General features: G+C 43.9%; 1 protein-coding gene across 2 annotated transcripts in view; it reads right to left on the bottom strand.

Annotated features, from left to right (window-relative positions):
• The window catches only part of NUP93 (nucleoporin 93), a 66,607-nt gene that overhangs the window by 28,077 nt on the left and 12,708 nt on the right, over positions 1-25,822 (bottom strand). For both annotated transcript variants that reach the window (XM_068259669.1, XM_068259668.1), the window contains exons 3-8: positions 19,407-19,524; positions 13,207-13,269; positions 12,958-13,086; positions 11,359-11,433; positions 11,165-11,257; positions 3,840-3,979 (exon numbers count right to left, since the gene is read on the bottom strand). In XM_068259669.1, the coding sequence (XP_068115770.1) occupies positions 3,840-3,979; positions 11,165-11,257; positions 11,359-11,433; positions 12,958-13,086; positions 13,207-13,269; positions 19,407-19,524 (618 nt within the window). The remainder of the gene's footprint in view (positions 1-3,839; positions 3,980-11,164; positions 11,258-11,358; positions 11,434-12,957; positions 13,087-13,206; positions 13,270-19,406; positions 19,525-25,822) is intronic.

The following is a 25,822-nucleotide window of genomic DNA, read 5'->3' as shown; positions in this document are numbered from 1 at the left end:
GAAAAAAAAATGCATGCGAAAAACTGCAGGTTTTCTACCAAAATGCTGAAGAGTGGAGAAATTGTGGCCTGACAAACAGGGACAATTAAACTTTTTTTTTTTTTTAACACGATTTTGTGTTTGAAACTCTTATTCTACTCAAAATGTATACTAGACAAAAAAAAATCATGAAAATTAACTGAACCTAAAGTGAGAAGGATATGGATTTTTCCTTTTAAAATAATACCAGTTGCCTGACTCTCCTGCTGATCCTGTGTCTCTAATGCTTTCAGCCACAGCCCCTGAACAAGCTGCCTGCAGCTTCGGTATCAGGTCTCCTTACTTCGCCCACTCTGCGCAAGACGAAGTGCACTCTCTATGTATCTCTCCAATGGCTGCTGGCGCGATATGTAGAGAACGCACTTCATTGCGCAGACTGGCCGAAGTAACGGGACTTGATACCGGAGCTGCAGGCAGCAGAGGATGGCAGCATGGGAACGATCCGTGCACTTGGTACACTTTAACATACCCTTTAAGAATATACTGTATGAAATAATCCAAATCTTTAATTCTTTATTTTGTAGCTCCACTTGCAGGTCATTCTGTTGACTTTCATAAGAAAAGCACGTCATTTAAATAAGTCCCTAACATTCTCAACGAGTTGACTTATAATAACAATCCTGAATTCCAATTTTGATTGCCCAAAGCTTGACCAATTTCACCACTCCCATGTAGTGAGAGAGCTTACCTACACATCTGTTCATAGTATTCAAAATTATTATTCTTAATTTAGTATTTATATATTGCCGACATTTTTCGCAGCGTTGTACAGAGTATATTGTCTTGTCACTTAACAGTCCCTCAGAGGGGCTCACAATCTAATCCTTACCATAGTCATAGGTCTATGTATGTATGTACTAGGGTTGCCGCGGTTTACCGGTTTCAAGATATATCACGGTTTTAATGTGCATGGTAACCGTACCGTGCACATTTACGAAATACTGGTTTTCGCCATCATTCCCCTTCTCTCAGCTATTTCTTGGATGACGTCAGGCGCTGCGTACAGGCGTCCTGTAATGATGATGCGACCGCGGCTTGTAATTTAGTCGCTGCTCCCCCTAGCGGCTGGAGCGCACACACACCACGCACTCCTCCTCCAGAGTCCTGCGTTGCCGCCCAGAGTCTGCGAGTGCTGCGTACTGCCGCTGCGTAGCTTGTACGACCCAGGAGGGAGCCATATTTACAGCCCAGCAACAACAAGTAAGGCATGCGGGAAATGCCTAGAGCCACCAAAAAATAAAAAAAATAAGGGCATCGCCACCACCTTCATCAAGGGTATTAATATACCCAGCCCCACCTGAGAGCCTCCCCCACTGTGTCTGAGTAGTGTGGACTGTGTAGGATAAACTTATGTACTGGGCCCTGGGCCTGCCTGAGCCAGCTAGGAAAGCAGACCCTGCCTGGCTGCCCCTGCATGTATTTAGAGAGTTTAGCCTGTCTGACACACTCACTCTGTGACTAAGCAAGCAGTCATTTGATCTCCCCAATGTGTCATCTCTGACTACCACCTGCAGAAAAGCTCATTTTGACAAAGTCTGACACTGATCACAAATTGTAATTTGATCACTCCCAGTCCTCGTGTCACCTGACCTGACTGCCACCGATAAGTTATTTTTAAAAGAGAATTGCACTGCAGTGCAGAATGATACCTATTATATGAGTACCTATTTTGGCTACACCTATCCCTGGCTCTCTATATTGTGGGCACCAATCCTGGCTACACCTATGTCTGGCTACCTGTGCTGCGGCCACCTACCACTGGCTACACCTATCCCTGGCTACCTATGCTGCGCCACCTACCACTGGCTACACCTATCCCTGGCTACCTATGCTGCTACCACCTACCAATGGCTACACTTATCCCTGGCTACCTGTGCTGCGGCCACCTACCACTGGCTACACCTATCCCTGGCTACCTATGCTGCGGCCACCTACCTCTGGCTACACCTATCCCTGGCTACCTGTGCTGCGGCCACCTACCACTGGCTACACCTATCCCTGGCTACCTAGGCTGCCACCACCTACCACTGGCTACACTTATCCCTGGCTACCTGTGCTGCGGCCACCTACCACTGGCTACACCAATCCCTGGCTACCTGTGCTGCGGCCACCTACCTCTGGCTACACCTATCCCTGGCTACCTATGCTGTGGCCAGCTACCACTGGCTACACCTATCCCTGGCTACCTATGCTGCGCCACCTACCACTGGCTACACCTGTCCCTGGCTACCTATACTGCAGCCACCTATTACTGGGCGGGTGGGGGCACATTATTTAATGTAAGGGGGTGGGGCCCCGGTCCAAATAATTGTTTAATACCGTATACCGTGGAATTATATACCGTTGCAACCCTAGTATGTACTGTATGTTTTGGACTATAAGACTCACTTTTTCTCCCCCAAAAGTGGGGATAAAAAGTCACTGCGTCTTATAGTAAAAATGCAGAGAGTTCCTGACTTGTGAACGCTGCCAATACAAACCTCCAACCCGCCGCAATGTCGGGGACTCCCTGTACTGTGCCCGTGCAGAGGAGGACAGGGGGACAAACGAAGGACACAAAGGGGCATATAGGACAACAAGGGGGAAACAAAGGGGCATATAGGAGGACAGAGGCAGAAACATGGGGGACACAAGAGGGACAGAGGAGGACACAGGGAGACAAGAGGTAAAAGGGGGCATAAGGTACAAAGGGGGCATAATCCACAAGATGCCCCTTCACCATGGATGCACCAGGTTTTTTTCCCACTGGTTTTTGTCCTTTAAACCTAGGTCTGTCTTATAGTCTGAAAAACACAGTATGTATTGTGGTCTAGGGCCAATTAAGGGGTAAGCAAATTAAAGGGACCCTGAGCAGTAGAAATGAATGAAATCTGTACTTACTTGGGGCTTCCTCCAGCCTACTGTAGGCCACAAGGTCCCCCGGCGTCCTCCTGCCTCCTCTCCCCGTCCCCGCTGCACACTTTGCTACTGACGGCACCCAGGCCGAGTGTCGGCCCAATACTTCCTTAACGGTGAAGCTACACATCATCACGCCAGCCAGTGTGACAGTCCTGCTCAGGTGCGGTTCTCTTACTCTGAACCGCGCATGCGCAGGACTGTCACGCCGCCGGCCGTGATGATGCGTACTTAAGGAAGTATCGGGCCGACACGGGTGTCGCCGGTAGTAAAGTCTGCAGCGGGACCGGGAGAGGAGCCAGGAGGACGCTGGGGGACCTCACAGCCTACGTTGGGCTGGAGGAAGACCCAGGTAAGTACCGATTTCATTTATTTCTATTGCTCAGGGTCCCTTTAACTTATCTGTGTGTTTTTGGGATGTGGGAGTAAACCCGCGCAGACACAGGGAGAACATACAAACTCTGTGCAGATAGTGCCCTAACTGGGATTGGAATTGGGGACCCATCGCTGCAAGGCGAGAGTGCTAACCACTATGCCATCATGCTCCCCATATAGTAAGAGGTCCAAATATGTTGGACCTCTTACTACATGGAAGTAGTATAATTGGCCAATCAAAATTGGTTGCGTGTGTACGCACCACAAGAGCGATACAGGCATTATTGACTCCAGTGGTGCACTGATGAAAATGATTCTTGTCAGGCTGTTGTGCTGTTCATCTTCCTTCTACAACTGCTGAGTCACCGACCCAGAAGCAGATAAGGTGTTCTGACTCTGCCCTACAGGTGGACTCCTTCCAGGTACGTGTACGTGTGCGTGTGTGTGTATACACATCTAGCAGACAAGCCTCACTGAGGTAGGTGAAAGCGACACGTAAATTGGTATAGTAGACAGTCGATTGGAGTTACCTCTCTTCTAGGAACTTTAATGCCTGCTTTACAAATGCCGTCTGCATCTGCAAGGAACAGCGACTTTTCAACGAATCGGTGGTGGGAACCAGGAGAACATCTGTCATTGGTTTCACCATCATCCAAATATCTAATACATTCTGTAAAGAGACAGGGTGAGAGAGTATACTAATCATGTGACAGGTACACAACAAAGAAGCCAGAAAAACAGTATTACCATGAAATCTCACTAGTAACTTGAATGAGTAAGGCATTCATTTACCAACGATAAAATAAATAAATAGTATAAAAAGTGCCCAAACTGCAGAATTCCAACCACTGTAAGGGCCCATTCACACTAGCATTCGCAAGACCTTAGTGCTAGCGGTTTGCACAGGTGATTTTACCATGATAAACACACTAAAATCACTGTACACTCTCACAATTTGTGAGCGATCTCGATTAGCACTTTTTAAGCACTATATCGCAATTGCTGTAGAATCGCAGTAAAATGCTGCATGCACCGCGTTTTGCGATTGCCGCTAATCGCGAATCACCATCGATCAGCAGCAATCACTGCAGCGAGATCACCACCATTAAGTTAGTATTGCACTAGTGCTTTAAAAACTTTGGCACTTCAGCGATTAGCTTACTAAAATTCCTCCTAAAGGCGACAGGACAGATTAAAAAAACAAAACTAGAAGACCAGGGGTTAAACAATATAATTTAATGCATAATGCATTCCCTTAGGTAGTTCATAACATGCTCTTAGTTCTCAGTTTTGCATACTTCCTCTCTGAAAAAGCAGAGTTAGGCCTGGGACTCACTATGGGCATTTGTGGCAATCACAATGCGTAGCACGATTTCATTGCGAGTCCAGAAGCGATCACGATTTGGCTACTGCAGCCTCTGACATGATCACTTCAGGATCGCTCCTAAAAAGTTGCAAGCAGCGTCCATAGGGATCCACTAGTGTAGCGATCGATAAGCGAGCACAAGTGCTGCAAAAGCACTCATAGGCCTTAAAGCAGCAGGAACGGCCTTACTAGATAAATAAGTGTTCTACTTACATATGTATTGTACTGTCCACATTTTGATTTCCGTGGAGCTTATATAGTAAATAAAGAGAAAATTGTTCCAAGCTTTTTCTAAATCACTCTGACTGAAGCCAATCCATGTCAATTCCTCCCTTACTCCTTTTTTTCTCCTGCCTGAAAAGGTGTATGCATTGCCAGCCCTTCTCCCCACTAATCTCTGTAGCAACTGCACTGTCATATCTTGTATGCTTTGTAAACATGTGAGCACAGCATAGATCGTATTTCAGCGGCTTCTGCAGAGGGGTGAGGTGCATTTTCCTTCTCAGCCTCCTGTCACACTATACTGCCCTCAGCCAATCAGTGAGCAGGAATGTGGGAGGAAAGAGAACAAGCTTCCCTATCCCTGGCAATGTACCAGAATAGAGCCAGGCTAACAGATAAGATTCATTACAGCAGACACATTTATAATTATTTTGAAATGCTTGCAATGCAGACTGCATGTTGGCTACATAATAAACACAGAGCAGTGGGTCAATGAAATTTAATTTTATGGCTGACAATCCCACTGTAACAAGTAGAGTGACTTCCATGTGCAGGGAGATCATTCAGTGGCCTAAAAGATCAACTTACCTTCGGTAACGTCTTTTCCGGAAGTCAAGAGGACAGCACCCCTGCTGAGACTTGTCTCCCTCCCTGACTGAGGACAGGAAGCTGAAAAACACTAAAAATTTGCATAGCAAATAGGCAGCAGCATAAGTAGGGAACAAGTACCTCCATCTTCAGTTATAAAAAAGACACGGACAACCATTGATGCTGAAAAAATGTAATTCTTTATTCCTCATAAACCCTCAAACATAGGGTGGGTTGCAGGGGTGCTGTCCTCTTGACTTCCGGAAAAGACGTTACCGAAGGTAAGTTGATCTTTCCCGGAGCGTCAATCGGACAGCACCCCTGCTGAGATGATAAGCAAGATTATTCTCTTAGGGAGGGACTACAGCCTGTAATACTTTTCTCCCATAAGTTAAATCTGCGCTAGCTAAAATATTCAATCTATAATGCTTGACGAAGGTGTTGTGGTTGGACCAAGTCGCAGCTCTGCAGATCTGCTCAATAGTGGCCCCAGCCCTCTCTGCCCAAGATGCCGAGACTCCTCTAGTCGAGTGAGCTTTAATTGTGGAAGATAGCTGTTTATTTTGAGTCTTGTAAGCAGTAGCAATCGCCTGTTTTATCCATCTGGATAATGTTCCTCTAGAAGCTTTGTTCCCCTTGAATTTTCCCGAAAACAGAACGAATATTGCGTCGGACTTCCTCCACTGTTTTGTCATTTCCAAGTATTGAATGAGACACCTCTTTACATCCAAGCAGTGTAACCTCTTTTCTTTCTCATTAGCTGGGTCTTGACAGAATGAGGGTAAAAAGATATCTTGAGTTCTATGAAATTTGGATACTACCTTTGGTAAAAAGGTAATATCTGGACGTAACGTAACCCTATCATCCGATATTATGCAGTATGGTTCTCTTATTGATCGTGCTTGAATCTCTCCTATTCTCCTAGCCGTAGTAATGGCAATAAGGAATGCTGTTTTCAATGATAAATATTTGTCTGATATATTTTCAATCGGCTCAAACGGAGCTTCACAAAGTCCTTGTAAAACTGTATTTAGGTCCCAAGATGGAATTCTAGGTCTCATCACCGGTCTCAATCTCTTTAGTGCCTGAAAGAATCGAATAACAAACTCTTCTTGAGCTAACTTTCTTTCTAGAAAAACACTTAATGCAGAAACTTGTACCTTAAGCGTACTTGCACTCAGACCTTTTTCGTAGCCACTTTGAAGAAATTCCAATACAGAAGATGATGAAGTTGCTTCCAATGATCTTTCTGCACACCATCTCTTAAACACTTTCCAGGCTTTGTTATAGATTTGCCGAGTGACTTTTTTCCTACTTTGAATTAAAGTTTCTGTGAGCCTATTGGAGAACCCTTTATCTTTCAAGATGCGCCATTCAGCCTCCATGCTGAGAGGTGAAGGAGTTTCAGATTCGGGTGAAAAATTTGCCCCTGGTTCAATAGATCTGTTTGAAGTGGGAGTATGATCGGTTTTGAGACCGCTATAGCTTGAAGTAATGTGAACCAAGGTCTCTTTAGCCATAGTGGAGCGATGAGAATTACTTTGGCCTGATCCTGAATGATCTTCTTCAGTACCTTTGGTAAAAGAGGTATGGGCGGAAAAGCGTACATCAGATGTGATCCCCAGTTTATTGAGAATGCATCCAGTTTCCAGGGATTGTCCTGCGGATATAGGGAACAAAATTTTAGACATTTCATATTCGTTCTCCTGGCAAATAGATCCACCTCCGGGAGTTCCCATTGATCCACTATCTGCTGATAAACCCGATGATTGAGGGACCATTCGTTCTGGTCTAACTTTGAACGGCTCAAGGAATCTGCCAGGGAATTTGATGTGCCTTTCAGGTGGACTGCCGTCAAGGATTTGACATTGTTTTCTGCCCAAGAAACGATCCGAAAAGTCTGGGTCCATAAGGTCATACTCCTTGTCCCCCCTTGTCTGTTCAGATATGCTACTACACAGCTGTTGTCTGTTCTGACTGTTACATGTGTATTCTTGAGAGGAGTACTGAAGTGTTGTAATGCCTGATAAACTGCTTCCAGCTCTCTGCTGTTTGATGACTTCAAAGACATTGTCCTGGACCATTGACCCTGGGCTGGCAAGGAATCTAAGTGGGCTCCCCATCCCCAGGAACTAGCATCCGTCGTCAGTACTTTCTGAACCGGATAATTCCACATACGACCTTCTGCGATGTGTGATTGATCCTGCCACCACATCAGGGAGACTTTCACATAGTGGGGTATCAATATCTTTTTGTCCAGCATTGACAACTTCTTGTTCCAAGCTTTTAGAATCCATATTTGCAGAATTCTCGCATGAAATTGGCTCCATTGTACTGCTGGAAAGCTGGCCGTTAAAAGTCCTAGTAGAGACATGGCCTTTCTTAGAGAAATTGTCCTTGCTTTCTGAAAAGAAAAAATATATTCTGTAATTACAGATATTTTTCTAACAGGCAAAAAAAAAAATCCTTTCCTCCCTAGTGGAAATAGTGAACCCTAAAAATTCCATGGACTGACTCGGTGTTAAAGAAGACTTTTCCCAGTTAATCAGCCACCCCAAATTTTGGAGGAACTCAATGGCTATCTGACTTTGAGTAATTACAAATTCATGAGAAGGACCCCAAAACAAGAAATCGTCTAAATATCCAAGTACATTAATGGACCTCGATCTTAGGATGGCTAATACTTCAGCAATTACTTTAGTAAACAGCCATGGAGCTGAAGATATTCCGAAAGGTAAAACAGAAAACTGAAAATGTCTTACCTTCCCTCCGATTGGAACTGCGAATCTCAGATACTGTTGGGATGAGAGATGCATTGGGATGTGCCAGTAAGCATCCTTGAGGTCTAAGGATGCCAGGAAACAGTCTTTCTGTAGGAGATGAATGACAGAGTGAATGTTGTCCATTCTGAACCTTCTGTACTTTATGCACTTGTTTAAGACCTTGAGATTTAGAATGAAGTGGAAGCTTCCCTGTGGTTTTTTTACTAGGAATACTGGTGAGTAACATCCTAAACCCCTTTGACATAATGGCACCTCTCTTATAACTCTTTTTTGTAATAAGGACATTATCTCCTGTTGAAGAAATATCTCTCGTTCTGGATCTACTGGGAGGGGGGTAACCAGAAATTTTAGTGGTGGGGGTTGATCGAATTCTATCCTGTATCCTTCTAGTATGATCTTTAGTAACCACTGATTTGTCATGTGAATCTGCCAAAACTCGAAAAAATGAGCCAGTCTCCCTCCTACCGGAATCCTGGCGTCATTGCTTGTCAGATCTACTAGGGGGAGCAAAGTTGGTCTTGGACTTCTGAGGTCTATAGGGAGCCCATCTCTTCCTGTTTTGGGTCTGCTTAACTCCTGGGTCAGACCTGACGGGTCCTCGAAAGGACCGTCTAGGTTGATAGGGTCTTTTCTTATTTGGAAAGTTCTTTTTATTATCAGCGGTTCTATCCAGAGTCTCCTCGAGTTTAGAACCAAATAACAAGGAACCTTCACATGGGATACCACACAGTCTAGACTTGGATGCATTATCACCGTTCCACGTTTTCACCCATACTCCCCTCCTTGCTGAATTTACCAAAGCAGTAGTTCTTGCTGTTAATTTTACTGTATCATCGGCTGCGTCTGTAAGATAATTAGTTGCATTAAATAATTTAGGAAAGTCGTTCAGGATCTCATTCCTAGGTACTCCCATTGCAATCTTAGTCTGTACTTCTAGTAACCAGGATTTAAGAGACCGAGTCACAGCTGTAGAAGCTACTGCAGGCTTGAAAGTAAGAGAGGATGATTCCCATGCTCTGCGTAAGATATTGTCTAATTTTTTATCAATGGGATCTTTAAGATTACCAAAATCCTCGAATAATAGGTCAGTTTTCCTTGACACTCTAGACAGAGAAGGATCTAATTTGGGCGGAGGACCCCAAAAAGCCTGATCCTCAGGACTAAAGGGATATTTTTTAGATAGAGACCTAGGCCAAAAAGCCCTCTTTTCAGGGTTACTCCATTCCTTCTTAATTAAATCCTTCAAGGAAGAATGAACCGGAATAACCTGAAATTGGGGATCCGCCAAACCAACATACATCTCATCTAACGGTGTCAAGGATTTTTGTTCATCTTTTATACCCATTGTTTCGTACATTTCTGATAAAAGACTTTTCATTAATTCTGGACAGAAGGCAAATCTTTGATGATTATCTGATTTAACAGCCTCCTCTTCTGCAGAAAGATCTTCTAACTCTGAAATCTCTCCTTCTGATAATTCAGAAGCTTCTGAATCCTCCCTATTTCTTTTACTTTTTTGAACCAAAGGGGGTATTAAGGATACCGGGGACCCAGGTGGATCCATGGTATTAACAGAGGCCGTATTATCTGTATTCTCAGGAATCCGTGGAATATCTGCTGAGGACACTGTTGGAATAGAAGCAGAAGTAGAGGCTATAGCTGAGTCTTTAATTTCTTTAATGGCTGATGCCATCTCAGCCCGCATCCAGCCCATAAATCCTTTCATTAACACAGGAGATTCATCCTTGACTACTTTCTCAGTACAGGCCTGACACAATTTTCTTGCTGAAGAGGTTACAAAACGAGTATTGCAGATAACACACTTTCTCTCATTCTTTGTATGTCTATCTTGACTGGTCTGATGAACACTCTTATCAGTCTTGTCCTTTTTTGTCTATAATATAAACAAACATAAACCTTTTTTAGCCTATCTGTAACATAGTAAAAAATACATCATGCATTAATACAGACAATCACCCACTTGACTGGCCTGAGGATTGAGTTTATCCAATTTATCAGTTTTGTCAGTTCTTTTGGGCTAAAGAGGAAAAAATAAGAGACAAGACTGTAAGATACAATATTCCCTCTAACACAGATATATGCTGGCTAAGTAAATATTTTCAATACTACTTGCCAGAGAGGGATCTAGGCCTGGTTCTGCAGACTGCAGAGAGGAAGAACCTGCAGCGTCCTCCATCGTCAAACTCAAAGAGCAGAATGACGAATGGATACATTTGCCGCTTTAAATACTTATTTACCTGATTTGCTTCAGGTGTATAATCTCCGCCGCCCCGGCCGCCTGATTGGCCTGTGCGCTGTTGGTCTGCACATTTCCGGGTGGCTACGTCATGCGGAACGCGTGCGCATGACGACTTCCGGTACCGAAGACCGGAACTTCCTGTGTAGCGCGCCTGCGCCCATAAAGCCGCTGCCTCTTCAGGAGTAGCCTCCAACACGCTGCAGGACCCACTATCGTTCACTGAACGATCTTTCTCCAGGAGTCCTAACCCACGCCGCCCCAGCCGCATGACTGGATAGCACCCAGAGGAGACTCTCCCATGCATCCTGACCGGGGACAGGAAACTGAACTGAAGATGGAGGTACTTGTTCCCTACTTATGCTGCTGCCTATTTGCTATGCAAATTTTTAGTGTTTTTCAGCTTCCTGTCCTCAGTCAGGGAGGGAGACAAGTCTCAGCAGGGGTGCTGTCCGATTGACGCTCCGGGAAAGTTTAGAAGCTCTGGTCTATAAAACTGCATACACGACACTGCCAATTATTGCAGTCTTGAAAAGGCCACAAACTGCTGAGTCTTCCTGTACTTCAGTAACCAGGCCAGGTGGGGAGTAACCCTTTACTATATAAATGTAGCAAGGAGAGGCTGAATTGTCAGGCTACCTTGTCATCCAGTTTCTCAGCGATTGATGTGAATAAATCCACCAGACTGGGCTGCAGGTTTCCACTCACAATTTTTTCATTATACACATAAATCTGCAGAAGGGAAAAAAAACACAGATTCACAACATTAATTGATGAACCTGCACATCAAAAACACCTGTACATGGCATGATATGGCTTTTTTTCTGCCTCACCTGCCGTGCATATGCCATTTCCACACTGTCAAGAGAACTGCGGCCAGGAGGTCCAAGATCGCTTATAAAACTAATCTGTGGAGAAGACACAAAGTAGCATGTCAATTTCCTTTGACTGTCTCTGGTGAATGGCAACAGCCTGTTTTCATGTTTGTTCAGTTTCCAAATACACAAGAGTGTTACAACCTCTTAATAGTTATGGGTCAGAGTTATTCTTCAGTCCACTGAAATCTGACTGCAGAGAAACTGTCCCTAAAGAATCTTAACCTTTACCGTGAGTGAGTGAGTGAGTGAGTGAGTGAGTGAGAGTGTGTGTGTGAGAAAGTGTGAGAGAGAGTGTGAGAAAGTGTGTGTGAGAGAGAGAGAGAGTGTGTGAGAATGAGTGTGAGAGAAAGTGTGAGAAAGAGTAAGAGATTTATCAAGAGTGTCTGAGACAAAATATTGGTAGGTTTTTTTTAGAAATCCGTGCAGAACTGTCTCAGATCGCCAAATAGTGCAGTTTCTTCACAAACTGTTCTTAAATAGGAAGAGTTGGGAAGTGTGTGAGGGAAATTGCTGTTGCTGAAGTAACCAATACATCTGCTGTATTGCATCAATGCCCAGCACTGGAAGGGTTAGGCACATAACAGCTTCACAGGATTCAGCAGGGGCGCTTCACAAATCATGTCTTAAGCCCAATCTACACGATACGATTCTATTTACGATTCGATTACGATTCTATTTACGATCCGTTTAAATCCGACATGTACGATCGGGATTCTATTCAATTCGATTTGCCATTGTTTTGCAATGGCAAATCTAATTGAATCCCGATCGGACATGTTGGATTTAATTGGATCGTAAATAGAATCGTATTGTGTAGATTGGGCTTTAGTCTATACTGCACAAGCTGCATAGCAGTGCTATCAAGCACTTCTTAATTTGCAGCAGTTTAGGAATGGATCTGCACTTTTCTTATCTTTAGTGCAGTTTTAGAAATTCACGCTACACTGCCAAGATTTAAGAATTTTCTTTTTCTAATGCAGAACTGTCCCAATGCTGGTTAGAACTGTTTAAAGGGGCAGTATTGCAAAAATAGTCCTTTTTACTACGTCAGTAAATGTTTCTTCTGACGTGGCTCCCTTGCTTCAAATAGGTAATGCCAGTGTACTAATTACATTTGTTCAGCCACTAAACGTGTTTAAAGTATTACTCCACTTGTACATAACTTATATGTAATGAAGTAAAAAGGACTATTTTCGCAATACTGCCCCTTTAAGAAGAAAAACTGTCGGTAATGCTTTGATAAACCTGGCCCAGTGTGTAAGAGACAGCGTCAGTGAGTGTGTGTGTGTGTGTGTGAGAGAGTGTGTGTGTGCATGAGAGTGAGTGAGTGAGTGAGTGAGTGAGTGAGTGAGTGAGTGAGTGAGTGAGTGTGTGTGTGAGTGTGTGTGTGTGTGTGTGTGTGTGTGTGTGTGTGTGTGTGTGTGTGTGTGTGTACTAGGCTAATTGGAGCTAGGACTGGGACCATACATACACATATTTATCTCACCATGTTACATGTCACTCCAGAGTCCCTTTAATACACAGCCAAAACTTTGCAAGAGAGAGATTACATACCTCGGCCTCTTGTGAGAAACCCAGGTCGTCCGTCCCAGATGCAAGCAGCGTGTGGAGGATCCGCTCTTTGACTTGTTCCCACTCCACAAGCATGGACTCCCTGTGATACTCCTCTGCCATTGCAAATGTCTACAGAAAAACATTTGTCTAAATATACTTTATCTATGTACAATCTTATCCCAGTTTCAGAAGAAAAAGTAACAATTCCAACATGTGAAAAAAACATGGAACAGATCAACTGATACTCACCCTTCTCCTGGAATCATCAATTACAGCAACCAGCGCATTTTCTTTCTCATTTTTCAGGAATCCCTACAAAAAGAAGAAACCTTCAGATATTGTCCAATAATAAGCAATCTTACATATAAACAATCTAAGACACGAATAGACAGAAATGTAATAAGGCAGATGGCATGGCAGAGTAATCTTTTTTGTGTGAAGCTCAGCGCATAGTTACATATACTTTCTGGGAGGCCTCTTGAGGAGGGGGGGGGGGGGGGGGGGGGGTTGGAGATAACATTACTTAACAGTAATGTCTTTTCCAATAACCGAAAGGACAGCACCCATAAGAGATAAACTCTCCACTACACACTGCACAGTTTGATGATGGGCGGGTTGTTAGGGTGCTCTCTTTTCGATTTCTGGAAAAGGCGTTATCGGTAAGTCATGTCATCTTTCCCAGGTCATATCAGGACAGCACCCATAACAAGACTCACATATTGGGGGGGCAATTACTTGCAACACTTGGCACCAAAATATTAAAATCATTGGGAATCGTGATTAAAAAAAAAAAAAAAAGTGTCGGATACTTACCTAAGGAGAGGGAAGGCTCAGGGTCCTAATAAGCCGTCCCTCTCCAAATGACTTTAATTATGTCTTAAGACTCAGACACACTATAAGCTTGAGATAAAGATAAAATCGCAGTAAAAAAAAAAAAAAAATCAAAAAAAAAAAAAAAAAAAAAAAAAAAAAAAAAATCGCCTACGTTTTTACGTGTACGTGATCGAAGCAATTTTTCCCAAGATTTTAATGAAAGTGAATGGAAGCGATTTTCAGAAAGCGCCAATCAATTGCAATTGCAAACGCTCAAAAAAAAAAAAAATCAATCGCTTATAGTGTGTCTGAGCCCTTAGTGTGTCTTACAAAAACATACCCTTCTACTTTAGGGGCAACCTTGTACATGTTGAGTAGTGTTTCCAGGTCTCTTAGCAGGTTGAAACTGCTCTTGTCAAATGGGTACTCACTGCTAATGTTGACCGTTCCCCATGTAGCTTGTAAGCTAGAGAAAGTGTCTGACGAACCCAGAGGCTTATGAAGTTTGATTGAGCTCCATCGAAATTCTCATTTTATGGAAAGTCTAAAGCCAATCTACTCCAGACAGATGTAATCTTCAGGAGTCAAATGATACAAAATCTGACATCTAGATAGTGGGTACATTTATCCTTTTGTTTTACAGATAGGTACAGAAGGAAGGTAGATACATTATTTGAGATCAGTGGATTCATATGGTACACTAGAATCTTGTTCTGGTAAACCCAGATATAGAAAACCTCTGGATACAGTAAACTCATTCCTCAGGTCCCAGCAACTGTGTCTGTATAAATATACAATGTATGACCAATTCTGATATAGTAAACTACTTTTCTTGGTCCCTTGGAGTTTACTATAAAGGAATTCTACTGTAGAACAGACCTTGGGAAGGAAGAGTAATCCACAAGGAATTCTGTCTTCCATTATAAGAGAGAGCCTGAAATCCTCCCACCATTATAAGAATTGTCACACTGCAAACTTGGCATTACCGAGTCTCTGTAACAGAATTAGCAAGACAGAGAATAAAGTTGGATTTACAGGTAGTCCCCGATTTACGAACGACCTGCCAATACAAATGGCATGGATTCTGTATTTCCATGGGAACTAGTCAATTTTTTTTTTTCAAATTGGACTTGTAGTTTTTAAGAAAATCGATTTAAAAAAAATTAAAAGAACAAATTACTTTTAAACTTGTATAAGCAGGTACAGAGGGCAGAGGTGACACTGGAGGCACAGCGGAGGTACATGGGACAGAGATGGCACAATGTTCCGACGTAAGAACAGATTCAGGTTAAGAACAAACCTACAGTCCCCAGCTCGTTCTTTAACGAGGGACTACCTGTACTTTAATCGCTTCTACTGGGAATCCAAGTCCCAAGTCTTCCTCCTACCTCTCTTTTCATTAAAGGACTTACGAGGCCAGTTTAAAAAAAAAAAAAAAAAATGTTAAATACCTATGCTGATGCAATATCTCCAGGGGATGCCATCCGCGGACCCCGTTTCATTCCGCGGTGTTTGCTTTGTAAATTACATGCTCCAGTGGGGTCCTGACCCTATCCCTCGGGTTGCCTTCACTTTCCACAATAAAGATGGCTGCCAGGTCTTGACGCAGTTCTCATAGCCACGAGTGCGGCATGTGCAGCTCTGAGTCCTCCTCCAGCCCCGTCATGGCTCCCGGCAGTCTGGCACGCTTTAAATCCACAAGACTGCAGGGAGCCATGAAGTGGCTGGAGGAGGACGCAGAGCTGCGCAGCCGCAATTTAAGCTATGAGAACTGCGCAAGCGTGGCAAGACCTGGCGGCCATCTTTACTGCGGAAAGTGAAGGCGACCCGAGGGATAGGGTCGGGACCCCACCGGAGCATGTAATTTAGAAAGCAAACACCGCGGAATGAAACGGGGTCCGCGGATGGCACCCCCTGAAGATATTGCATCAGCATAGGTATTTAACTTTTTTTTTTTTACTCTGGCCTCTTAAGTCATTTAAGCCAGTGCCTTCTCGGCTCTCAAAAGCCAAAATGCATATTATTCTAAGATTTTTATTTTAATCTCTGAAAATCTCTTTCTAGAGTATCATCCAGTTTTAAAGGATACCAAAGCCGAAGGGCTCTGGTAAAAAAAAAAAAAAAAAAAAAAACAGTATGTGTAGTGGGTAGAAGGTTAAAAACAAATACTGCGCCTCCCGTTCACCTCCGTCACTCGCCATTCTCCTATAAACAATCAGTGCCGTTCTCCCCGGCGACTCCAAAAACCCGACTATACTGCGCCATGCATGCGCAGCATCGACGACGGGAGACAAGAGCAGGTTGAGCGAGAGCGCTCCTGTCCCATCACTGCGCAGCTACAGGGGAGCAAAACGGACATGCAGCGCAGTATGTCCGGGTTTGTAGTCGCCGCAGTCACCGGGGAGAATGGGAGGCACGGTAAGCATTTGCCTTTAACCCTCTACCCACTGCACATTCTGCTTTTACCAGAGCCCTTCGGCTCTGGTATCCTTTAAATCAACCAGTTAACAATGCTGGGGATTATTGTAGGCTAATCACTCCAAGTGTATCTGCTAAATGTATATCTCCAGCAGGGTTGTGGAGTCGGAGTTGGAACAATTGTGGGTAGCCAGAGTTGGAGTCGGTGGTTTCATAAACGGAGGAGTCGGGAGTCGGATGATTTTTGTACCAAATCCACAGCCCTGGTAAGTATTAGACTAAGGAGTCGGAGCCATTTTGGATGCCCGGAGTCAGAGTCAGTAGTTTCATAAACTGAGTCGGATGATTTTTGTACCGACTCCACAGCCCTGATCTCTAGCAGTGCAAAAAACAGGCAGTATAAGCAACTGTTGGCTTGAAATTTAAAGAGGATCCCCTTCCTTATCAAAAGGTTGTATCCTTATCCATGCACTCCACCAGAAGGGTTCTGGCACAACCCCAGTAAAACATCCACTTTTATTAGATACGGATTAAAATATAAATCACAATGGAGGCATTAGCACAAAGCTGCAAAGTGGCCTACTTCTGACACTCCAGTCATTTGAGTGCTGCTTCATTCCGTTTGGTTGATATCTTTACTGAAGAGATCATAGAAAGTTTCCAGAAGCCTCAAACGAGTTATGATTTTCTTTAAACTTCCGAGTGAGAGGCATCATGCATAGCAGGGCTGTGGTGTCGGTACAAAAATCTTCCGACTCCTCAGTATATGAAACCACCGACTCCGGGTACCCAAAATGGCTCCGACTCCAACTCCTCGACTCTGACTCTAATGTCTCTGTCTAATACTTACCAGGGCTGTGGATTTTATACAAAATCACCTGACTCCCACTCCTCAGTTTATGAAATCACCGACTCCGACCCAAAATTGCTCCGATTTCTCGACTCCAACTCTGACTCCACAGCCCTGATGCATAGTGCTGATATTCAGATTGAATGGATATGGATTGACAAGTGTTTTAGACCAGAACACTCCCTTCTCTGAAAAAATACTCCACTTCCTGGGTAAAATCTTACAAGTTTTCATGAAGCAGGACATAAACCTTGGTTTTCACTCAAGCACTCTGGTATATCATATATAGAACTGAGATCTTATCTCTACAGTGGATCTTATCTCTATAGTGGAGTTCACAGGAGCAAGGCAGTTATCAATTTCACCCTGTGATAAATCAGAATCTAGACTGCAAAGGGTTAAGGTGCCCATAGATTACTTAACTTAGTGGCCGATCAACCATCCGATCGATAATTATAATTGAATCAAAATTGGTGACAACAGCATGCCTGTTCAACAATGTGACCAATTTAGGGCTGAAATTGGTATGTATCGATCGAACTTGGTGAAAAATCTCGGGCTTGATCCCCATAATGTTTTATGCCTCTCCCAGTGCCCTGTGCAATTATACGTCACCCGTCACACCGCCCACTGGTGTCTGCCATACTTCTGCATTCTGGCACCATGTAACTACCGCAATATAGCACATGGGGCGAGTGTGTGACATCACACATGCGCCCCACATGCTATAGTCACCATGTCCTGGCCTGTACGCTGATAAATTGATATTGAACATGCAGGACACAGTCCATATAAAGCAAATCCATTTATTTGGGTAAATCAATCTTTCTCTCCTACTTTCGTTGCTTCCTGAACGCCTTGCCCAGTACACACTACAGTAAAACCTTGGATTGAGAGTAAATTGGTTTGAGAGCGCTTTGAAATACAAGCAAACATTTTTGTGAAATTTTGACTTGATATACAAGAAATATCTTGATATACAAGCAAAAAAAAACAAAACATATACGTGTGTCATGTCATCACAACTGAGCCAATGGTTCTTCTCCCTTTCACGATGCAGGATTGTACTTAATCTGTTGAGACTGTACAATGTCATAATTCATTGGAGAAGTTCCTTGTTAAAGCCACACAAAAAAAAGGTTGGGTTGAGCCAACAGATGGCAATGATTCTGTTAGTTATAGTGAAAGTCTTGTTGCCATCTTTATTTTATATAGTACATTGCTTTGTATTAAATGTTTTTCTATAACTGTTTTTGGCGTTTGGAACGAATCACTTGAAGTTCCATTAATCCTTATGGGGAAATTTGCTTTGATATAAGAGTGCTTTGGGTTACAAGCATGCTTCAGGAGTGATTTATACTCGCAAACAAAAGTTCCACTGTACTTTAAAAAAGGGACATGGGCTCAAATCACTAAGACCTGTTCCGCAAAAAAAACAGGCCGGTAAAAATGGTATTTTAGACTTGTTTCGAATTCACTAGGATTTTCACACATGGTAACAGTTTGAAAATTTACCAAAAAAAAACATGGCTTTAATTCATTAAGAACTATTCGGTAAAAAGTGGAGGTCTAGCCAGCTGTGATATGGCTGCAAGCTGTGTTCTGCTATGGTGATGTTCTCTCACTTCTGGCTAGAGCTGTACTGATTCTTCAGGTGGTCTGCCTAAAACATGAGCTGTTACTTTGCAAGAGCAGCTGGCATAGATCTGCACGCATGCCACTAGAGCACCCTCTTCTTTCTGTATCAGTCGCTAGATGTGCAGAGTAGAATGGGGTGGCTCCTCCTATTCCCCGGTCTCCTTTGCCTATCCAGCATGGCTGATTAGGAGTTAACGACAGCTCCAGGCTGGAAGTAAAATACAGAGCATCTCGCTTGTTTTATAGCATGCTCTATTCTTTGCGAATTTACATTTATTGAGGTATTTACCACACTAGTAATTCATTTTACTTTTCCATGTAGCAACAGTGAATTGACATTTACCAAACTGTTTGGTAAAATCAGCTGTTTTCTACATTACTGAATGCTTAGTGATTGAACCTCATAACCCAAATAATAGAGAAATAGATCTCTTGTCCAGGACCCAGGCATGTAGTACACTGCATACACTGGTGTACGGCAGATAACATGAGGTCAGGCTGCTGGTTGGGGTATCTAGTACCATCAGAATCACAGCACTGGCTGGATAGGATTACAAATCATTCAGCTGGACCTTCTACATGTACTGTACTATATTTCATCTGTACATTATTTGACTGTCTGGAATTGAGCTTCACAGGATTTAGATTACTACGGCAAGCAAAGTTTTATCGGTTTCATCTACAAAATAGTGACAGCCTCACACAATTACAAAATCACTTGTTGGCTCACCTGGATATCTGTATCCTTCACTGGCTCAAGAGGCTCAAAGGATGTGACTGCGCTGAGATTCTCTAGTCTCTGGGATATGTGAGAGATGTCCAGTCCTCTGGAGCCCAGCAATACCGACCTGAGGAGAAGTGTATTAATAAATCTGCAGCCGTCATGTATTGTATGTCCCTTTCCCAAACAAATCTACATATCTCTATTTTCTTTACCAGCAAAGAGAACGGCCAAATTAAGTAATTGTCTTTGTTTTGTTAAATCGTAAAGGTGCCCATACTTTGCTTGATTCATAATGATAGAATCTGACAAATTTTAAAGCTACAGTGGGATGCGAAAGTTTGGGCAACCCGGTTAATCGTCATGATTTTCCTGTATAAATCGTTGATTGTTATGATAAAAAATGTCAGTTAAATATATCATATAGGAGACACACACAGTGATATTTGAAAAGTAAAATTAAGTTTATTGGATTTACAAAAAGTGTGCAATAATTGTTTAAATACAATTAGGAATGTGCATACATTTGGGCTCTGTTGTCATTTTATTGATTTCAAAACCTTTAGAACTAATTATTGGAAGTCAAATTGGCTTGGTAAGCTCAGTGATTCCTGACCTACATACAGGGGCGTAACTAGACATCACTGGGCCCCCCTGTAAAATCAATGGACCAATGTGAGAGGCGGTGATCCGCAGAGATTGACGGCAGAGGAGGCAGAGCTACAGCTCTGCCTCATTGAGGAAGTGAAGCCCTGCGAGCCCGGGAGCTTTGCAGGACTAATCCTCGGTAATAAATCAGTCATCTGCCGCGGGGATGACTTCAGAGTCTCTTTAAGGGGGTCAATTGTAAGTTTCCCTCCTCTTAATTTTCTCTGAAGAGTAGCAACATGGAGGTCTCAAAACAACTCTCAAATGACCTGAAGACAAAGATTGTTCACCATCATGGTTTAGGGGAAGGATACAGAAAGCTGTCTCAGAGATTTAAGCTGTTTTTAGGCCCCGTTCACACTGCACGTGTTTCCAGCCGCGTTTTGAAAACGCGTGCAGGTGGCCGACACGCACGACATCAGACATTGCATAGAGTGCAATGTCTGATGTTCACACTGCATGCGTTCCGGACCTGTGCGGTCCGGAAACGCATGCTGCACGCATTTTTTGTAAAAACGCGTGTCTGTCCCATTCACTTTTCAGTGATGGGATCAGCCACGCAACGCACACAAACGGGGATGGCGTGCGTTCGCATGCGTTGCGTTCGCATGCGTTGCGTTCCGCATGCGTGGCCATCCGCGTTTGTGATGTGAACGGGGCCTTACAGTTTTGAGGAAATAGAAGACCATTGGCTCAGTTCAAGTTAAGGCTCGAAGTGGCAGACCAAGAAAAATCTCCTATAAGCAGAAGCGACGAATGGTGAGAACAGTCAGAGCCAACCCACAGACCATCACCAAAGACCTATAACATCATCTTGCTGCAGACGGAATCACTGTGCCAGCTTCATTTTGGAATAAGGTGCTGTGGACTGATGAAACTAAAATTGAGTTATTTGGGCATAACAAGGGGCGTTATGCATGGAGGAAAAATAACTCAGCATTCCAACAAAAACACCTGCTATCTACAGTAAAATATGGTGGTGGTTCCATTATGCTGGTGGGCTGTGTGGCCAGTACAGGGACTGAGAATCTTGTCAAAGTTGAGGGGCGCATGGATTCCACTCAGTATCAGCAGATTCTGGAGACCAATGTCCAGGAATCAGTGACAAAGCTGAAGCTGCGCCGGGGCTGGATCTTTCAACAAGACAACATCCTTAAAGGGGCACTATGGCTAATTTTTTAAGTGCCTTTAACATAAGTACTAGTATGTGGAGCATTGTTAATGACATTTAATTTGGCTGATTAAAAGTTGTTGTTTTTTTTTTTACACTGACACTCGCCATTTATACCTGAGAAGGCACGTCGGAAGATTTACCTTCCCGACGCCGAATTGGCATAATCCATTGCCATGTAGGAAGCATCTGTAACTGCACACAATATTGCTAATGTTTCCACCCCCGCCGGACCGCTCAGCAGGGATCAATCCAACTGTAACGGCATGATCGTGCCGTTACTGAGATCTGTGTAGGAAGCAGCTCTATAGCTTCACGCTGCCCGCTGAGGACCCCTGGCACAGTGACGGACACCTATTGTCCGTTGCTGTGGTAACCAGCACTCGGCTTTTAAAATAAATATATATAAACTATAACATTGTAAAAGCTTTTTACAATGACACCCCAAGGTATTCCGTTAGGTGTATGATGAGTTCATAGAAGATTTTATTTTTTGTCACAAGTCAGCGGAAATTGATTTTTATTGTTTTTTTTGCATAAACAATAAAAATCAATTTCCGCTGACTTGTGACAAAAAATAAAATCTTCTATGAACGCACCATACTAGAAAGTAGTCTAGAAACCAAATGCCTCAAAATGACCTGTGAATAGGACGTTGGGCCCCTTAGCGCACCTAGGCTGCAAAAAAGTGTCACATGTGGTTTTACCGTACTCAGGAGAAGTAGTATAATGTGTTTTGGGGTGTATTTTTACACATACCCATGCTGGGTGGGAGAAATATCTCTGTAAATGACGATTTTTTTTTTTTATTTTTTTTTACACACACACACACAAACAATTGTCCATTTAAAGAGATATTTCTCCCACCCAGCATGGGTATGTGTAAAAATACACCCCAAAACACATTATCCTATTTCTCCTGAGTACGGCTATACCACGTGTGACACTTTTTTGCAGCCTACGTTTGCCAAGGGACGAAACGTCCTATTCACAGGTCATTTTGAGGCATTTGGTTTCTAGACTACTCCTCACGGTTTAGGGCCCCTAAAATGCCAGGGCAGTATAGGAACCCCACAAGTGACCCCATTTTAGAAAGAAGACACCCCAAGGTATTCTGTTAGGAGTATGGTGAGTTCATAGAAGATTTTATTTTTTTGTCACAAGTTAGTGGAAAATGACACTTAGCGGAAATTGATTTTTATTGTTTTTTTCCCAAAGTGTCAATTTCCACTAACTTGTGACAAAAAATAAAATCTTCTATGAACTCACCATACTCCTAACGGAATACCTTGGGGTGTCTTCTTTCTAAAATGGGTTCACTCGTGGGGTTCCTATACTGCCCTGGCATTTTAGGGGCCCTAAAGCGTGAGGAGTAGTCTAGAAACCAAATGCCTCAAAATGACCTCTGAAATCCTAAAGGTACTCATAGGACGATGGGCCCCTTAGCGCACCTAGGCTGCAAAAAAGTGTCACACATGTGGTATCGCCATAGGAAAAAAAACCCATGGGGTTTCCGCCAAAAATGGGTGTGGCCATGGACCAGAATGTGGGTGTGGCCAAAGGTGGAGACAAATTTACATGAACTTAGCAATGTGGGACTTTAGATTAGGACAGTGGTGGCGAACCTTTTGGAGGCCGAATGCCCAAACTGCAACCCAAAAGTCACTTATCTATCGCAAAGTGGCAACAGCAATTTAAACTACATACAAACGTTTTAACTCATACATGAACATTATGGAAAATCCAAGTTGAAAATAAACTCTGAAGATAAACAATTTCATCCATCCTACTCCTGAAAAATGTATTTATTTTAAGAACCTCCCAGTTTTATTTTCCGTTTTAAAAAGCGTTTAATGCTATTGTCTCATGATGATGATTCAGCTTTTCCATAGTCTCGCAGTTCGCAATCATGTGACCCCCAACAAGACAAATTCAGCAATCATGAGGCCCCCAACAAGACAAATTCAGCAGTCATGAGGCCCCCAACAAGGCACATTCAGCAATCATGAGGCCCCCAACAAGACAAATTCAGCTATCATGAGGCCCCCAACAAAACAAAATCAGCAATCTTGAGGCCCCCAACAAGACAAATTCAGCAATCGTGATGCCCCCAACAAATCATGAGGCCCCCAACAAGACAAATTCAGCAATCATGAGGCCCCCAACACGACAAATTCAGCAGTCATGAGGCACATAAATAGAGAGCATTTCACATAAATAGGCAGAATGCCCCTTTAATATGGTAGACACCTCTCACCTGGCTTCTGTATTCTCCTCTACTGGCTGCTGTGCCTGGCTGGCCTGGCAATAGTGTTTTTGGCCAGATTGGTTATGATGTGTGGGCTGAAAGGCCTTGCGGTGCTGCTGTGGCCGGGCTGGCGGTGATGCTGTGGTGTGGCCGGATGAGGTAGTAACAGGTGCCCCCCCAGTTAGATAGTGACAGGTGCCCCCCCAGTTAGATGGTGACAGGTGCCCCCCCAGTTAGATGGTGACAGGTGTCCCCCCAGTTAGATGGTGACAGGTGTCCCCCCAGTTAGATAGTGACAGGTGTCCCCCCAGTTAGATAGTGACAGGTGCCCCCCCAGTTATAATGACATGTGTGTCCCAGTTAGATAGTGACAGGTGCCCCCCCCCCCAGTTATAGTGACAGGTCCCCCCCCCTCAGTTATAGCGACAGGTTCCCCCCCCCCCCAGTTATAGCGACAGGTTCCCCCCCCAGTTATAGTGACAGGTTCCCCCCCAGTTATAGTGACAGGTTCCCCCCCAGTTATAGTGACAGGTTCAGGTGCCCCCCCCTAGTTATAGTGACAGGTGCCCCCCCCCCCAGTTATAGTGACAGGTGCCCCCCCAGTTATAGTGACATGTCCCCCCCCCAGTTATAGTGACATGTTCCCCCCAGTTATAGTGACAGGTGCCCCCCCCCCCCCCCAGTAAGTGACAGGTGTTCCTCCATTGCCTCGCCCGTTACCTCTCTCCTGTGCCCCGCTGCTTCACAGTTCAGACCTTACAGATCGCGGCGACTGAAACAAGCAGAGCGCGCGCATAACACCCGCGCGGCAGAACCTCACATGCGGAAGTGACTGATTTCACTTCCGCATGTGACGTACTCCGTGCGGGTAATATGCGCACTCTGTTTGCCTCAGTCGCCGCGATCTGAGAGGTCTGAGCTGTGAGGCAGCGGCGACACAGGAGAGGCCACACAAGAGGGAGCAGGCATGGCGCCTATAGCGCACGCCATGCCTGCATCTCTGAGAGAGGAGCGGGCCGCAACAGGAGGCCTGGCGGGCCGGAAGCGGCCCGCGGGCCGCCAGTTGGACAGCGCTGCTTTGGGATGTCTTCTTTCCAAAATGGGGTCATTTGGGGGGTATTTATACTATCCTGGAATTCTAGCACCTCATGAAACCTGACAGGTGCTCAGAAGAGTCAGAGATGCTTAAAAAAAAAAAATGGGAAAATTCACTTTTCGCACCAGTTTGTAAATGCTATAACTTTTACCCAAACCAATAAATATACACTTATTGGAATTTTTTTTATCAAAGACATGTAGCACAATGAATTTGGACAAAAATGTATATACAAATGTTACTTTATTTGAAAAGTGTAAGCACAGAAAGTTAAAAAAAATCATTATTTGACAAAATTCATGTCTTTATTGATGAATATAATAAAAACTAAAAATTGCAGCAGCAATCAAATAGCACCAAAAGAAAGCTGCATTAGTGACAAGAAAAGGAGGTAAAATTAATTTAGATAGTGTAACGATTGGTGTCAGCTAAACAGATTTTCTGATTATTGGTGATCTGCAGTATCACCAATAATACAGATGCTATACCTGATTATGTGGTGATCTGCAGAATCACCAATAATGCTAGTATAGCCAGACACAGGACTACCAATGTGAGTAGTGTTTGGTGCAACAGTAATGAGGAAGAGGAGGTCTCCCGAGGAGCAGGTGACTACAGACAATGCTGCAGCCAAGGATCACCTGAGGAGCAGGCGAGTCCGGCTGTACTGCAGCTAAAGGACACCTGAGGAGCAGGTGCTATAGGTAATGCTGCAAGGTTGATCACCTGAGAAGCAGATGATTAAGACAGTACTGTAGCCAGTGGACACCTGAGAAGCAGGTGTTACAAACAGTGCTGCAAAAGGTGATCACCTGAGGAGCAGGTGATTAAGACTATACTACAGCTATTGGACACCTGAGGAGCAGGTGTTACAGACAGTACTGCAATAAAGCTTCACCTGAGGGGCAGGCGAATGCTACAGATCCCTCACCAGTGGCTAGGCCCACTGGCAAGGATAGAGAGGTCAGACAAGCAGGGTAGGCAACGTACAGACAGATAAGGTACAAAGACAGAAGGCTGATTCAGTGTTGAGTACAGGCAGAGTCGGCAACGTGACAATAGTCAATGAAAGCAGAAGGTCATAACAGATAATACAATGTAATTAGTACTTTAAGCTATCAACAGAATCTGGCTAAGTGTGGATCCCCAGCTCCGGCTGGTTCTAGCACACTTTGGGATCTGACTAAGGTCTGAGCGCTCACACGTAAGCATTTGCAACAGCAGACACGGAGCAACTGACAGTCTGGTACTATATATAAAGT

The sequence above is a fragment of the Hyperolius riggenbachi genome, chromosome 11, assembly GCF_040937935.1.
Source record: "Hyperolius riggenbachi isolate aHypRig1 chromosome 11, aHypRig1.pri, whole genome shotgun sequence".
NCBI classification, from domain to species: Eukaryota; Metazoa; Chordata; class Amphibia; order Anura; family Hyperoliidae; genus Hyperolius; species Hyperolius riggenbachi.
The sequence above is the reverse complement of the archived record's forward strand: the minus strand, read 5'-3'. Positions and strand labels throughout refer to the sequence as shown.